We start from the raw sequence: 13,949 nt of genomic DNA, 5'->3' as shown, positions 1-13,949 counted from the left end.
GCGGGTCAAAGTGCGGAACGGCCGCTTGTTTTAGTTTACCTTCAAGCTGTGCCCGCGTATATGTAGCAAATTTGAGCCATTTTAAGTCCACCCAGCGCCAAAAAAAGTGGAAGGGTCTCAGTTCTACGAGAATTGTCAAATAAAGACAAATCTCCGCTACCAGATTCAGGAGCAAAAAATAGAACACTCTTTTTTTAATTTCTGTATTTCGCTGTATTGGGCTAGTTGGTTTAAATTCATTTTAAGGATTTGCTCGACAACGATGATACGCAGAAAGGAAAGACGACACGGGCGCAGACCATTAAAGCTGCATATTTAAATAGCTGCGTGTCTGTATGCGTCCCAGAAGTAGACCGCCTGTGCCTGCATTGGACTTTTGTCTCCCAATATTTTTTCGCTTTACAGGCCATATAGTGCGAACAAAAGAGGAGCTAAAATTTCAACATCGTGTTTTTCGCTGTCTCATAGCATAACGAATGCACATAACTGAAACAGTGTCGCGAGTGAACTGATATGCAATGCTCTTAAAGCTGGTGTCCTCAGTGGTCTCAACAGCTTTCTCGGAGCATATCACCCTTCTATAGAGTTGTATACTTACTCGACACACAATATTTTAAAAGCGGTTCATATGTGCACTGCCAGAATTCTGATTTTATGGAATATTTTATGCGAGCACATGTTGTAGCACCTTGACATTCCACCCGCTTGAAAACCATAAGAAAATATTTCTGGATGAAATAGTGTGAAAGAGGGAAAAAAAGGCCGTTCATCGCCGCGCTAAGAAAAGGCTGCGAGCAATTTACTAAACTTAAAAAAGTGTTTTGTCTGCTTTCAACCAGCAGAACTACAGTAGGAACCTACCAGCGGCTGGGAATAACACACGATTTAGAGCAAAATATCTATTACTCCATGTCTCCCAAGATCAATCTAGATGCGCGTTTGACCTTGAGGCCCCGGAGCTCAGGCAAAGCACGTGACTCGCCAAGCAGAGACGCACTTGCGCGCGCTCGCCGGCTCCGCCGCTGTGGTACCACATGATTAGGAGAGGGCAGGCTGGGAGAGGCGCAGCTCCGCGCGCTAGCCGGCTTCCCTGTTGATACCACGTGACTAGGAGAGGGTGTAGCGGTTGCTACGTTGGCGATTTCTCCATCAGTTCCGCCATGAATGAGGTGCGCGCCGGACCTAGTGTGTCAACTCTGACGTCGCCATCAGGCCACGTCATATCATCCAGTCGATATAGCTCGCCGAGAAGGTGTACTGTAAACGACGCGAGCTAAACGAGCCGCTGAAACCGAGGAGCAATGGAACGTTGCTTTCGCTCTGTATAACTAGGTTTAGAAGAGTTAAACCTCACCAAATTTGTTAACACCTGCACCACGCCTGACGGCCAAATGCCGATTCCATTCCATGTGTGCAGGTTGCTCACCTGTCCACTATTCGGTGGGCATATATACATAGCAACCTGCCCACCATGTTAGGTGGCAGCTCAATTAATCGCGAGAGACCGTTCGGGAGGAGCCACCTGGGTCGAAACCTAACCCAAGCAACCCAAGTCCCACCGATGGTAGCACCTGCCGTAGAAAATAAGGACAGTGGAGCATCGCATAACCGCTGCACCACTGCGCCAGAAGTGGTATGACCACTCCTAGGGATCTGTGAATGTAAAAGAGAGAATGACCAACGCATATCGACCATCTTTTTTTTTTGGTGTTCGTTCTCATCCTCCTCCTTTCGTGTTTTTTCTGGTGTGCTTTGACCCACAGTTTTCTATTCCCCTGCTGTTTGCATGCTTTGAGCAAAATACGCTCAACAAGTACATTCCAACATGTCCAGCTAAACAGCTTTGTAGCTTTGGTTTTTAATTTGATTTTAATGCCCGTTCAATCTCGCACAGTTCTGTCTTTAAAATTGTGGTATACAGTATGAGCAGTGGTTCCAGAATAGCTTCGATTCCATACGCCCACTGTTGCTGCTTGTCCACCGTCTGTGGCGACTGCGTGGCCGGGGGACATGCACCGCACAACACACAATAGCGATGACAATGTCACGAACTGTTTGGGTCAGTATGAAGGCTTCTGTGTCGGTCAGGACCTCAAGACACACTCGTGTGAGCGTCATTAGAAAAGCACCAGGCTGTCATTGGCAGTGAAGTTACTGACGGTCGCAGCGGTGGAAGTGATGGTGGTGGCGGCGGTGGAGCTAGCGGTGGTGACGCTGGCTTTGGAGGAGGTGGTGGTGGTGGTGCCGGTGAGGGTGGTGGTGGTGACGTTGAGGAAGTGAAATTGGCTTAGTGAGGGCCGCAGTCGGAAGGCGGCCACCGCGATCAGCACAATCATGCAGGCGCCGACAACCAGCACCCAAAAAATTTCGCGCCTCCACCAAGGGGTTCGGCGAGCGCGAGACCCTTCGCTCATGCTCACGGCAGTTTCCTGAGAAGGCGAGCTCTGGTGGGTTTCTGCGGGTGCCTGGACACCCGGATGATACTGGATCTCCGGGTTGTGTTGGAAGGCCTGCGCGCAGGAGAGGAAGAAGACACCGAAACCATTGCGATCAGAAATCTAAAGCAGCGAAAAACTTCTCGTCATGCTTGTTACCATCTGAGGCTGCATTCGGACCCAAATAAAATTATGTGAAATGAGACTTCCTGCTCGAGATGAAAGGCTAATCCGCGAAGAATTCTCGTTTGCAGTTAGTATCCAAGAGGGCCGTGGGGCTGTGGCAGTGCAGTTAATGCCTAAAGGACTATCTCCTCTAACGTTATTAGTCATCCTTAGCCTACAATGCAGCTTTCCGCCTTGAGCACTGGAAGCTACAGGGCCACGCCGGGTGAGGCAACCAGACTGGTTTGGTACATGGTACCGTATATGTAGCTTTAACGTGCCAAAGCGACATGGGCTGAGGGACGTCGTAGTGAAGGGCTCCGGAAGGACACCGCCATCGAAACGCGGCCGCCACGGCCTGGATTGAACCCCCGTCCTGAGGCTGAACTGCCGAGCTCGCTAACCACTGGTGGTGGTGGTGAAAAGCATTTATTTAGCTATATATACAGAGAGGTGCTCGGGGAGAGGCCCCTAGTGTGTCTCGCCCCTACACCACAGTACTCGTGACTGCGATCCAACTCATTGCTCAATCATATGGGTCCCCGGCCACCAAGGCATGCCAGATAACGAAGCCGCCCATGACGAAGCCAGCGCACTCACTTACCGGGCACCAGGCGTCCCTTGGGAGGACCTGCGCCCAGATCACAGCCGTCTTTTTTCTTCTAAAGATATTACTGACCACTATCATGCCGAAGACCGGCGCTACCCGGTTCCTATGAAGGGACTGGCTAAAGCTGGCAAACGAACTCTCCTTAGGCTCTTTACAAACACCCTGCTGTGCCCGGTGGTTCTCAAGCACTTTGACTCTTCTTTTGACGGCCGCTAACCACTGAGCCACCGCAGAGGGGCGCAACTAGACTGTTTTCAATGCTTGGCAGTAGATGGAAGTTTTAGAGCAAGAGCCAACACTTTTTGCGCGCGATTTCTTTATTACCATTTCTTTCTCGCGCACAGTACAAAAAAAAAGCAGACCAGTGGCAGCATTTGGTTTTCACATCATGAAAATGCAACGAGTAGGCAAACCAGCCAGGCAAACCTGAAGAAGTTGTGCCACTGAGCCTAAATGGCGCAAGTCCCTACTATTTAACCCAAACAAAGGCGTGCAAATCAGCAGAAAATCATCCTCGGAAGCAAGATCTTTCCAGAACCCAACTTCACCACCAATTTTATAGTACAAAGGCAAAGAAAGATTATCACATTGCAACCACAGGATACGCAAAGCCTGTCAGGTCCTTTCGGCATTTGGTGGCCGTAAAGACTACAGTACACGATCCTTTACCGCGTTTTTTAGCATGGTAATTGTTGCGCCGAGGTCTCAAGCGAATGCAGCCAGATTACAGGGGTGAAGTCAGGAAATTTCTGGTTTTCGCGTTCTTTGTTTCAAACGTTGCGTATTGCTCCAGTATTAATGTTACACTGTGAAAGATATTGTAACGTGAAGATGTGCACACCAAAAAGGAAAAATATATTTACAGGGAAACAGCTTACAGCCACGCAGCCGAACAACCGGGCACGCGAAGCCCAGCAGCAGAAACGCACTTCGTCCTCTTCGCGTTCCAAGCGCGAGCGCACCAAGCACGAGCGTTCCAAGCACAAGCACAACCGTAGCATAACTCCCGGCGGCAAAAGCACCGTCCCGGTGCTAAGTGGATGATGTAGCAGGCGTGTGGTACGGTTTGAGACGGACTACATGAACGACGTCAGTCAAAGGGCTAGTGGACGACGTCGGAGCATGAAGAGGTGTAATCTCGTAGGTCACGTCGGTCACCTGACGGAGAACTCGATAAGGGCCACTGTACTGACGTAGAAGTTTCTCAGAGAGACCGACATGGCGATAAGGAGACCAAAGGAGGACGAGTGAGCCCGGCGGATAGTGTACTGGGCGATGCCGGCGGTCGTAAACTGACTTCTGGTAGGTCTGAGATGCGGTGAGCCGGTCTCGGGCGATTTCACGGGCCATAGTTGCTCGGGAGATGGCGTCACGTGCATACTCTGTGGTCGAGGCAGTAGAACTCGGTAGTAATGTATCCAATGGCAGCGCAGGATGCCGACCAAACAGAAGGTAGAAAGGAGAATAGCCGGTGGTATCATGCCGCGACGAATTATAAGCAAATGTTACATAAGGCAAGGCAACGTCCCAATCGCGGTGGTCGGGCGAGACATACATGGATATCATATCGGTCAGAGTCCTGTTGAGGCGCTCGGTAAGCCCGTTCGTCTGGGGATGGTAAGCTGTAGTGAGCTTATGCTGCGTGCCACAGGACCGGAGGATATCGTTAACTACTCGGGACAAAAAGTAGCGGCCGCGGTCCGTCAGCAATTGGTGTGGAGCGCCGTGGTGAAGGATTACGTTCTGCAATAGGAAGTCGGCGACATCGGTTGCGCAACTTGTTGGTAACGCACGCGTGATAGCGTACCGGGTCGCATAGTCGGTCGCGACAGCAATCCAACGGTTGCCGGAGCAGGACGTCGGGAAAGGTCCGAGAAGGTCGAGTCCAACACGGTAGAATGGTTCGAGAGGTACGTCAATAGGCTGTAGAAGGCCAGCAGGCAACGTTGATGGTCTCTTCCTGCGTTGACAGAGGTCGCAGGAGGCAACGTAACGCCGAACAGAGCGGTACAGACCAGGCCAAAAGAAGCGGCGTCGGACCCGATCGTATGTGCGGGAGACGCCGAGGTGGCCTGCGGTCGGTAGGTCGTGTAGTTCCGCTAGGACAGATGAACGGAGACGCTGGGGAACGACTAGCAGGAGCGTAGGTCCGTCAGGACGAAGGTTGCGGCGGTATAGGACGCCATCCTGAATGACGAACAGTTGCAATGAAGGATCTCGGCTGGCACAGTTGAGGCGATCAATGAGAATACGCAAGGAAGAGTCTTGTCGCTGCTCGTCCGCGATGTTAACCAGATCGGAGATAGCGAAGAGGCACGGGCCGAGGTCGTTGTCTCCAGGATCAGGCGGCTCTACAGGGTGCCGAGACAGGCAGTCGGCGTCTTGATGGAAACGCCCTGACTTGTAATGAACAGTGTAAGAATACTCTTGGAGGCGCAACGTCCAACGTCCGAGCCGGCCTGTGGGGTCTTTCAGTGAAGACAGCCAACAAAGGGCGTGGTGATCGGTCACTACGGAGAATGGACGGCCAAACAGGTACGATCGGAACTTAGCTACGGCCCAAACAAGAGCTAGACACTCGCGCTCTGTAATTGAGTAATTTCGCTCAGCTGTAGAAAGGAGGCGGCTGGCATATGCAATAACGCGTTCTTGCCCTTGGTGACGTTGGGCTAGCACGGCGCCAATCCCATAACCGCAGGCGTCTGTGCGAACTTCAGTCGGAGCCGACGGATCAAAATGGGCCAGAATAGGTGGGGAGGTGAGTAAGTCGACTAGCGAAGAAAAGGCCTCCTCTTGGGCAGGGCCCCAGGTAAAAGGGGTGTCTTTCTTTAGAAGGTCGGTCAGGGGGCGAGCGGTGCCGGCAAAATTTTTGATGAAACGGCGGAAGTACGAGCAGAGGCCGACGAAGCTGCGCCCATCCGTAGACGACTGGGGAATAGGGAAGTCCTTGACGGCTTTAACTTTAACAAGATCCGGGCGGACACCAGAAGCGTCGACTAGATGTCCGAGAATGGTGAGTTGGCGGCGACCGAATTGACATTTCGACGAATTGAGCTGTAGCCCGGCTCGACGGAAGACAGAAAGAATGCTCGCCAGTCTTTCGAGGTGCGTGGTAAACGTGGGCGAAAAAACCACAACATCGTCGAGGTAACATAGACATGTGGACCATTTAAAGCCGCGAAGCAAGGAGTCCATCATTCTTTCGAAGGTAGCTGGCGCATTACAGAGACCGAATGGCATAACTTTAAACTGATATAAGCCGTCCGGTGTGACGAATGCCGTCTTTTCGCGGTCATTGTCATCAACAGAGATTTGCCAATACCCGGACCGAAGGTCAATTGAAGAGAAAAATTTGGCTCCGTGAAGGCAGTCCAAAGCATCGTGTATTCTTGGGAGTGGATAGACGTCTTTTTTTGTTATGTTGTTTAGGTGCCGGTAATCAACGCAAAAGCGCCAGCTGCCGTCCTTCTTTTTAACCAACACAACTGGTGAGGCCCAAGGGCTCGACGAGGGCTCTATGATGTCTTTACTGAGCATCTTGTCCACCTCTTGCTGTATGATGGTGCGTTCTGTACTGGACACTCTGTAGGGTCGTCTGTGAATAGGAGCTGCGTCACCGGTGTTGATGCGATGCGTGACCACAGATGTTCGAGCCAAAGGGCGGTCATCGAAGTCAAAGATGTCGCGAAAAGACGACAGAAGATACCGAAGGTCGTGAGCTTGCCCTGGTAAGAGGTCAGCAGCAATCATTTTTGCACATTCATCAGGTGGTGGGACGTCAGAGTCGCGGCAGTTCGACGAGGGTGGGACGCTTCTCACCGCCGATACGACGCATTCGGCAGCAGGGCACAGCGTGGCGAGCGACATACCTTGTGGGAGCGGCTGAACGTAAGAGGCAAAGTTGAGAACCGGAAGGGACGCTTGATTTGCCGACATGGTGACAACTGTATGCGCAAGGGCAACACTGCGTGTAAAGGGCACATCAGGAACCGGAGTAATGATGTAGTCACCATCGGGAACTGGCGGGACCGAGGAGAAACGGACATAAGTGGCGGCATCGGGGTCCAGGCGGACAAAGTCGGCGGTGCACAGTCGGTGAACAATTGGATCCGGTGGCTCTGAAGGAACAGGTAGAGCGAGTTGAACGATGCTTGTGGCGCAATCTATAAGGGCGGAATGGTCGGTGAGAAAGTCAAGGCCGAGAATGATGTCATGAGGGCAGTGTTCGAGGACAGTGAAGAGCACAGAAGTATGGCGGCCGGCTATTGAAACACGAGCAGTACACATTCCGACGACAATAGACATACCGCCATCTGCAACACGGACCACAGTTGAGGGGGCAGGAGTGAGCACTTTCCTTAGGCGACGGCGAAGACGAGCATTCATGACTGAGACGTGCGCTCCAGTGTCGATCAGAGCGGTAACAGGGACCCCGTCCACGTCGACGTTAAGGATGTTCCGATGAGCATGAAGAGTTAAAGGAGGGTTTTCTGGTCGGGTCGGCAGAGCAGCATCACCCCCAGACGCTGCAGCCATCAGTTTTCCGACCGGGAGCGGGCATATGGGGCCGGCGACGAAGGGCGGCGAGGTCGGGGCGATGGAGATCGACGGCGCTGAGGTGACGACGAACGGTTGGTAAGCGGGGTCTGAGCGTTGTGGCCAGAAGAGGTCGTTTCCGAAGGCGAGGGAGAGCGGCGGGAATATGCATAACCCGGCGGGTAGCGGCTGTAGGTCGAGGACGGACGGCTTCGGCAGTGTCGAGATATGTGGCCAACTCGGGAGCAGTTAAAGCAGATGGGCCTGTCATCAGGTGTTCTCCATTCATCTGGATTGCGGCTGCGTCGAGGGTAGTATGCACGTTCAGAACCGAGCTCCGGGGACATGCGGCGAGCATATGGGGCACTAACTGAGCAAACAGGTTGAATCCCAAGATTGGCAAATTCTTTGCGAACGACAGCCTGTATAAGGGATACTGCTGGAGTACTGTCTGTTGCGGGTGGATGAAACGCAACGGGGGACATTGCCTCTACTTCTTGGCGCACAAGTCGTGTCAGGCTCTCAGATGTCGGCAGACGGCTCGGTGGAGTCGGGTCTACACAGGACGACGTCGCAGTCGTATTCGGCAACCGCGTGAACTGCGGAGAAATTCGGCGGCTCTTCGCTTGTTCGAACCGGCGGCATTCCTTGATGATTGCGTCAACCGTTCCGCAGTCCTTGTATACAAGAAGGTTAAAGGCGTCATCTGCGATGCCTTTGAGCACGTGACCTACTTTGTCGCACTCTGACATAGTGGCGTCGACTTTCATGCAGAGAGCTAATATGTCCTGAATGTATGATACATAGGACTCTGTGGACGTTTGTGCACGGCATGCGAGCTCCTTCTTCGCAGCGAGCTGACGCCCGAATGGCTTACCAAACAGGTCACAAAGCTTGCGCTTGCAGAGATCCCAGCTGGTGAGTTCATCCTCGTGGGTCTCGAACCATACCCTGGCAGTGCCCGTCAGGTAGAAGATGACGTTGGCCAACTTTAGGGTCGGGTCCCACCTGTTGTGTGTGCTCACGCGCTCGTACATTGCGAGCCAGTCCTCCACGTCGACGCCGTCCGTTCCGTTGAAGGTCCCAGGATCTCTCGGATGGGCAATGATGAACGCCGGGTTGGCGGACGCCGACGGAGCGGCCCCTTCGCTGGTCATGGTTGAAGAGCCGGCGAGCTGACGACCGCTGCGAAGTTCCGTGCTTGCTGTGGCTGTACCCAGCACCTCACACCAATAATGTAACGTGAAGATGTGCACACCAAAAGGGAAAAATATATTTACAGGGAAACAGCTTACAGCCACGCAGCCGAACAACCGGGCACGCGAAGCCCAGCAGCAGAAACGCACTTCGTCCTCTTCGCGTTCCAAGCGCGAGCGCACCAAGCACGAGCGTTCCAAGCACAAGCACAACCGTAGCAATATATACATGGGCAGTTAGTAGTGTGTTATAGCATTTTTTTAACTACGCGAAGCCGGTTTCGATTTCTGACAGCCGGGTTGTGCGATGACATCAGACATATGCAAGAGCAGCAACCCTGGTCACATCGGCTTCAAACGTACTGACGCCCAGACTGCTGCATCGTCTGGTCTCGTACACATGTTTTACAGTCTAGCGCGATTTCGAGATTGTCACGTTCGTTCCGGCTTAAACGGGCCAAGAAATGTTTCCTCGCGTGACGGTCACTTAGTGCGCGACAAAGATGACGGTCGTTGGGACTGAATTAGCGACATCGGCGCCCGTGGCTTGGCGTCATGCCCGAGGAGACGAAAATTAGTATTAGTAAATAGATATTTGTGGAAGGAAAATAACGCCCCCTCAGGGGGTGCCCCTACTCCGGGACCCCATACGCTGCGGCCACCGCCACCGCACACTCCCTCAGCCATTGCTGACCAGTGGCCTTGCGGTCGGTTAGCCGCTGCTCCTCGGAGGTACTGGTGGAATGAGGAGATCAGGAATGGCTTGGCATTTCCAGGCCATATTGCAGAGGTAGGAACGTTTTCCGAAGTTAGGTCACCGCAGTGGGTTAGGGGAGTGATGGATGTAGGAGTACAACAGGTTAGTGGGGTATACGTGTCTGTCTGCAGCTGTCGCTACACCGACGGGCTCCTTACGGGTAAGGTTGCATCTTGTGGACTGTGGACAAGCGTGCTGATACATGCTGGTGGGGCTCTGTATATGTAGAGAAAAAGTTCTACAAGTCCCCTATATTGCCCATATAAGCTACAACGTCGCGTGAAGTAGCCTTGGAAGAGGGTCAGGAGGACCGCCCAGGGCCGACGGGCAGCTGTTGATTTCGATATTGGTAGCTAGCATTTTTGCGCTGTTTGATTACCAAACGCACCGGGCGTTCACTAAATGAATGATTCATGGTAGTACTACAGGATCCAGCATTTCCCGCGCGAGCGCGAAATTCTCCCAGGAATGCGCCGGTGAACACACATTCCTTGGCGCTGCGAACGGGAGGTAGCCTCCCTCGGGCCGGTTGAAGAGTTCTCGGACAGCAGTCGTGGCTGATAGGCCTCTCCCTGTCAAGGGATCACATGGTAAGTTGGCGCGCCGAAAGAAAACAAGCTTGGTTGGCAAAAGCAGCCTTTCCTGTCCGGTCTGCCTGCTGTGCGGAGCGTCGCGAGCTGTCTGACGACGTGCATTTTCTGCCTGAAAGTGCGCACTAAATACATTTAATTAAGACCTAAGTATAAGACGCTTCAGTAACCCGACCTGTTAGCGACTGAAATCTGGAAACATTATTTTAAGCGTAAGGCAAATGTGCCCTTCAGAGATATTTATGTGCGCCTAGTTAGAACAAGCCTCACTCTTGCAGTGCGCAGGCACTGAGAGCCCGCCAACCGCCTGAAAAGCATATATGCCCCCGCAATGGAACGACACGTTGACAAGGAGGTTATTTCAGACTTCGACGCCAGTTAATGCATCGTAAACGCTCTTCACAGAAGCGACTGCAGAGCCCTACGAAACGCAGGCGGGTCCTCGTGAGCGAACACAGCAGCGTGTGCACGAGCACAGTGCTTGGCTGGCCGATTTTTCTCTCAAGTATGGGAGCTTCTATTTCGTCGCGTTTAGATTGCCCTCCGACTGACGAACACATGATACCATTGCTAGCACGTATATCATCCAGGCTACGTGTAATGCGGAACCAATGCGATGCGCATCGCCATAACCGGCTGCAAGCAAAACAGCAGGGTAATTAACCGCGTTTTTCACAACACGGCATAATGTTCGTACAGAACGCACTAACATTGAGTGAACGCACTCACTAATGACGCAAACGAAACCCCTTCTCGACTCAGACACGACAACGCTTGACCAAGCGCAGTATGTTATACGATTCATGGTTGAAATGCTGTTGTACTTAACGGCCAAGGTGCTGGCATACCCCTGCGAGCGGTCTCGTGACGGAAGCTAGTTTCTTGTAGACGATCTGCCGCACTGGAATGAATTACAAATGCTTATCCAGGTGTTCTTAGACTACTTCCAGCAGTCGCATGCCATCCGGGCCTTAAACAGCTGGATCGGTCATGATTTCAGCGCAATTCGTTCGGGACGATAATAAATTAAACTAAGAGCTGGCTTTTTCACACAAAAGTACATGGGAGCATGGGTAATCAAATACATCTGCTTACAATCAGATGCTCGCCTCAGATGCTGGTAGAGCTTGACGTCGGTCACTTTTGCTCCTTGCACGGCTCCGAAACCCATTTTTGGGCGGTTTTCGCTATTCGGAAAGCGGAAGGAGTATATGCGGCTGGCCGTCTTCACTCCACTAGCGCATTACACCACGCGAAAACTCAACGACTTTGAGAAAAACACAGAAAATCGTCACTACACGACATCAAATCCACTGCACCACGCCGCCACACCACTACAAGCCACGTCTTTTGCACCTCCTTCGAAGCGTCATCCGGGACGTCGGCAGGGAGAGGTCTATTGTGGTCCACGGATGGTCGCAGTGCGCAGGAACCCAAATGAGGGTGATTTGCCGGGTGGAGGCCGCGAAATTGTGTCAAAATACGGTGGTCAGGGCCGTAAGCCTGCCTTGTTGCACCCTTCACTACCGGTAATAGCGCCTAGTCTACCCTCCCTCTGATCACACACTAAATCAGGCCAAGCAAGTCGCTTGGCGTCAATTTCAAGCCAATTTCAAGCTCTTCCGACGCACAACCTTACCAAACACCAAACTGCCACTTATGCGGCTACCCCAAAGCGGACTTCACTCGCACCTATCGAACCTGCGCAAACAAACCCGCGCCACCATACGCGGAACTCAAATTTCCGGAGCGGCGGGAAACCGCGCTGCTCGGCTCACAGCCGGAAGCTCAACTCCGTCTGTTGTGCTGGTGTCTGTCAAACCGCCTCAGTACCGTATTAAAATTTCGCAAGTACATGTTCTCGGTTATGTCGTGATTTTGCTGAGGGGCCTGAAGCGCAAGGGCCGACCACGATGCATGCATCACTGAGCCTTCGGCTGCATTTACAGGGAATAAGAGAACGCTGTACACGTTAATCGACACTCTGTGTATCTCCTTACAGCGCCCTAATACTAGCGTGCCAACATTTACATGAACCCATGTCCCAACAGAAACAGGCAGCACCAATTCTAGTATTAATACCAAGTCCCAAATTTCCATAGAGGCGTTTCGTGGGCACAGCAGTGACTTTCAACATCAGCCTGACTATGCCCAGTGAAGGGCAACGGCCTCTCTCATGTCTCTCCAAATAACCCTGTCATTTGCCAGCTGCGGCCACCGTAGCCCTGCAAACTTCTTGATCTCATCCGCCCACCTAACTTTCTGCCGCCCCATGGTACGCTTGCGTTCTCATGGAATCCCTTGAGAACCAACGGCTATCTTCCCTTCGCATTACATGCCCTGCCCAAACCCATTTCTTCCTCTTGATTTCGACTACTAAATCACTAAGCCGTGTTTACTTCCTCACCCGCTCAGCCCGCTTCCAGTCTCTTACGTTACACCTATCATTTGTCTTTCCATAGCTCGCTGCGTTGTCCTCAATTTGAGCTTAACCCTTTTCGTTAGAGAAACTGCCATATGCACCTATTGCTCACAGCGCTACAAAGACTGCACGAAAGACGAAGGTAAAGATGAACAAGAGCTTGTTCGTCTTTCGTGCAGTCTTTGTTACGCTGTGAGCACGTACCGACTCGCCCAAATTTCTGCTTTACTCAATGCCATATGCACTCCATCCCATTCTTATTCTTCTACTTCTAGTTAGTTCCCCTCTCATAATCCGGATCAGCGATATTAGGGCTCCCTAATGAGCTAATCTGCGCCTCCACCGTCGACAAGAAAGTATCAGTGTCTTCGATACAAATTCAAGGTACTAAGCTCTTAAAGGCCTCTCAATGCTGTTAGGCAGCAGGAACGTGACAGAATATTCGGTGGATGCCAGTTTCTTACCGCAAATTCCAAGGCAGGGTCCATGGTGCCTTGCTTCCTGTTCTTTTCAAGAGAACAGCAGAGGCAGCAGATTTTGCTTGCCGATTGTTATCCTCGCCTTCTTTTGTGCACGCTCAGCTGCTACTACAGCGCTGCTGTGGCCGGCGCCCGAATTTTCTTCTTCATCTGCTGGCTTTTCCTTTCCTTGATGATGAGCGCGAGTAGGAGGCGCTCTTCAGTAGTTACTGGAGGTTCTCTCAGATCATGAATGGGAGCCTACCAATGTGTCTAAAGAAAAAAGTATATAACAGCTGTATCTTGCCGGTGCTAACCTATGGGGCGAAAACGTGGAGCTTACCGAAAAGGGTTTAACTTTAATTGGGGACAACGCAGCGATCTATGGAAAGGAAAATGATAGGTGTAATGTTAAAGGACAGGAGCAGGGCAGAGTGGGTCAGGGACGGGTTAACGACATCCGACTCGAAATCAGAAAGAAGAAATGGGCTTGGACAGGGTATTTAATGGGAAGGCAAGATAACCGATAGTCGTCAAGGGTAACGTAATGGATTCCAAGGGACGGAAAGCGTAGCAAAGGTCGACAAAAAGTTAGGTGGGCGGATGAGATTAATAAGTTTGCGGGGATCGTGTGGCCGCAGCTGGCACAGGAGAGGGTTAATTGGAGAGATATGGGAGAGGCCTTTCTCCTGAAGCGGGCGTAATAAGGCTGATGATGAGGAGACGTAAGTTAAATTGCTTGGAAAGCTTCTCCGGATGACGATAAACATGAAGCGGAAA

The 13,949-nt window shown here is 52.0% G+C and overlaps 1 protein-coding gene across 1 annotated transcript; it reads right to left on the bottom strand.

Moving 5' to 3' along the window:
* Nucleotides 1–199: 199 nt before the first annotated feature.
* LOC144094547 (uncharacterized) lies at nucleotides 200–13,309 on the bottom strand. The gene is made up of 2 exons (XM_077628464.1): nucleotides 13,176–13,309; nucleotides 200–2,510 (listed from the first exon to the last, which is right to left on the bottom strand). Exons 1-2 carry the CDS (start codon nucleotides 13,197–13,199, stop codon nucleotides 2,118–2,120), a joined length of 417 nt encoding a protein of 138 aa, XP_077484590.1. The 5' UTR covers nucleotides 13,200–13,309; the 3' UTR covers nucleotides 200–2,117.
* Nucleotides 13,310–13,949: the final 640 nt, after the last annotated feature.

The sequence above is a fragment of the Amblyomma americanum genome, chromosome 6 (assembly GCF_052857255.1).
Source record: "Amblyomma americanum isolate KBUSLIRL-KWMA chromosome 6, ASM5285725v1, whole genome shotgun sequence".
Classification (NCBI taxonomy): domain Eukaryota; kingdom Metazoa; phylum Arthropoda; class Arachnida; order Ixodida; family Ixodidae; genus Amblyomma; species Amblyomma americanum.
This window is presented reverse-complemented; position numbering and strand designations above follow the sequence as displayed.

Bases quoted from the DNA above. Each gene is read 5' to 3' on its own strand.
- LOC144094547 (XM_077628464.1), bottom strand. From the start codon at position 13,199: ATGGACCCTGCCTTGGAATTTGCG. The intron at 2,511-13,175 runs GTAAGAAACTGG...TCCTGCGCGCAG, and splicing joins ACCCTGCCTTGGAATTTGCG to GCCTTCCAACACAACCCGGA.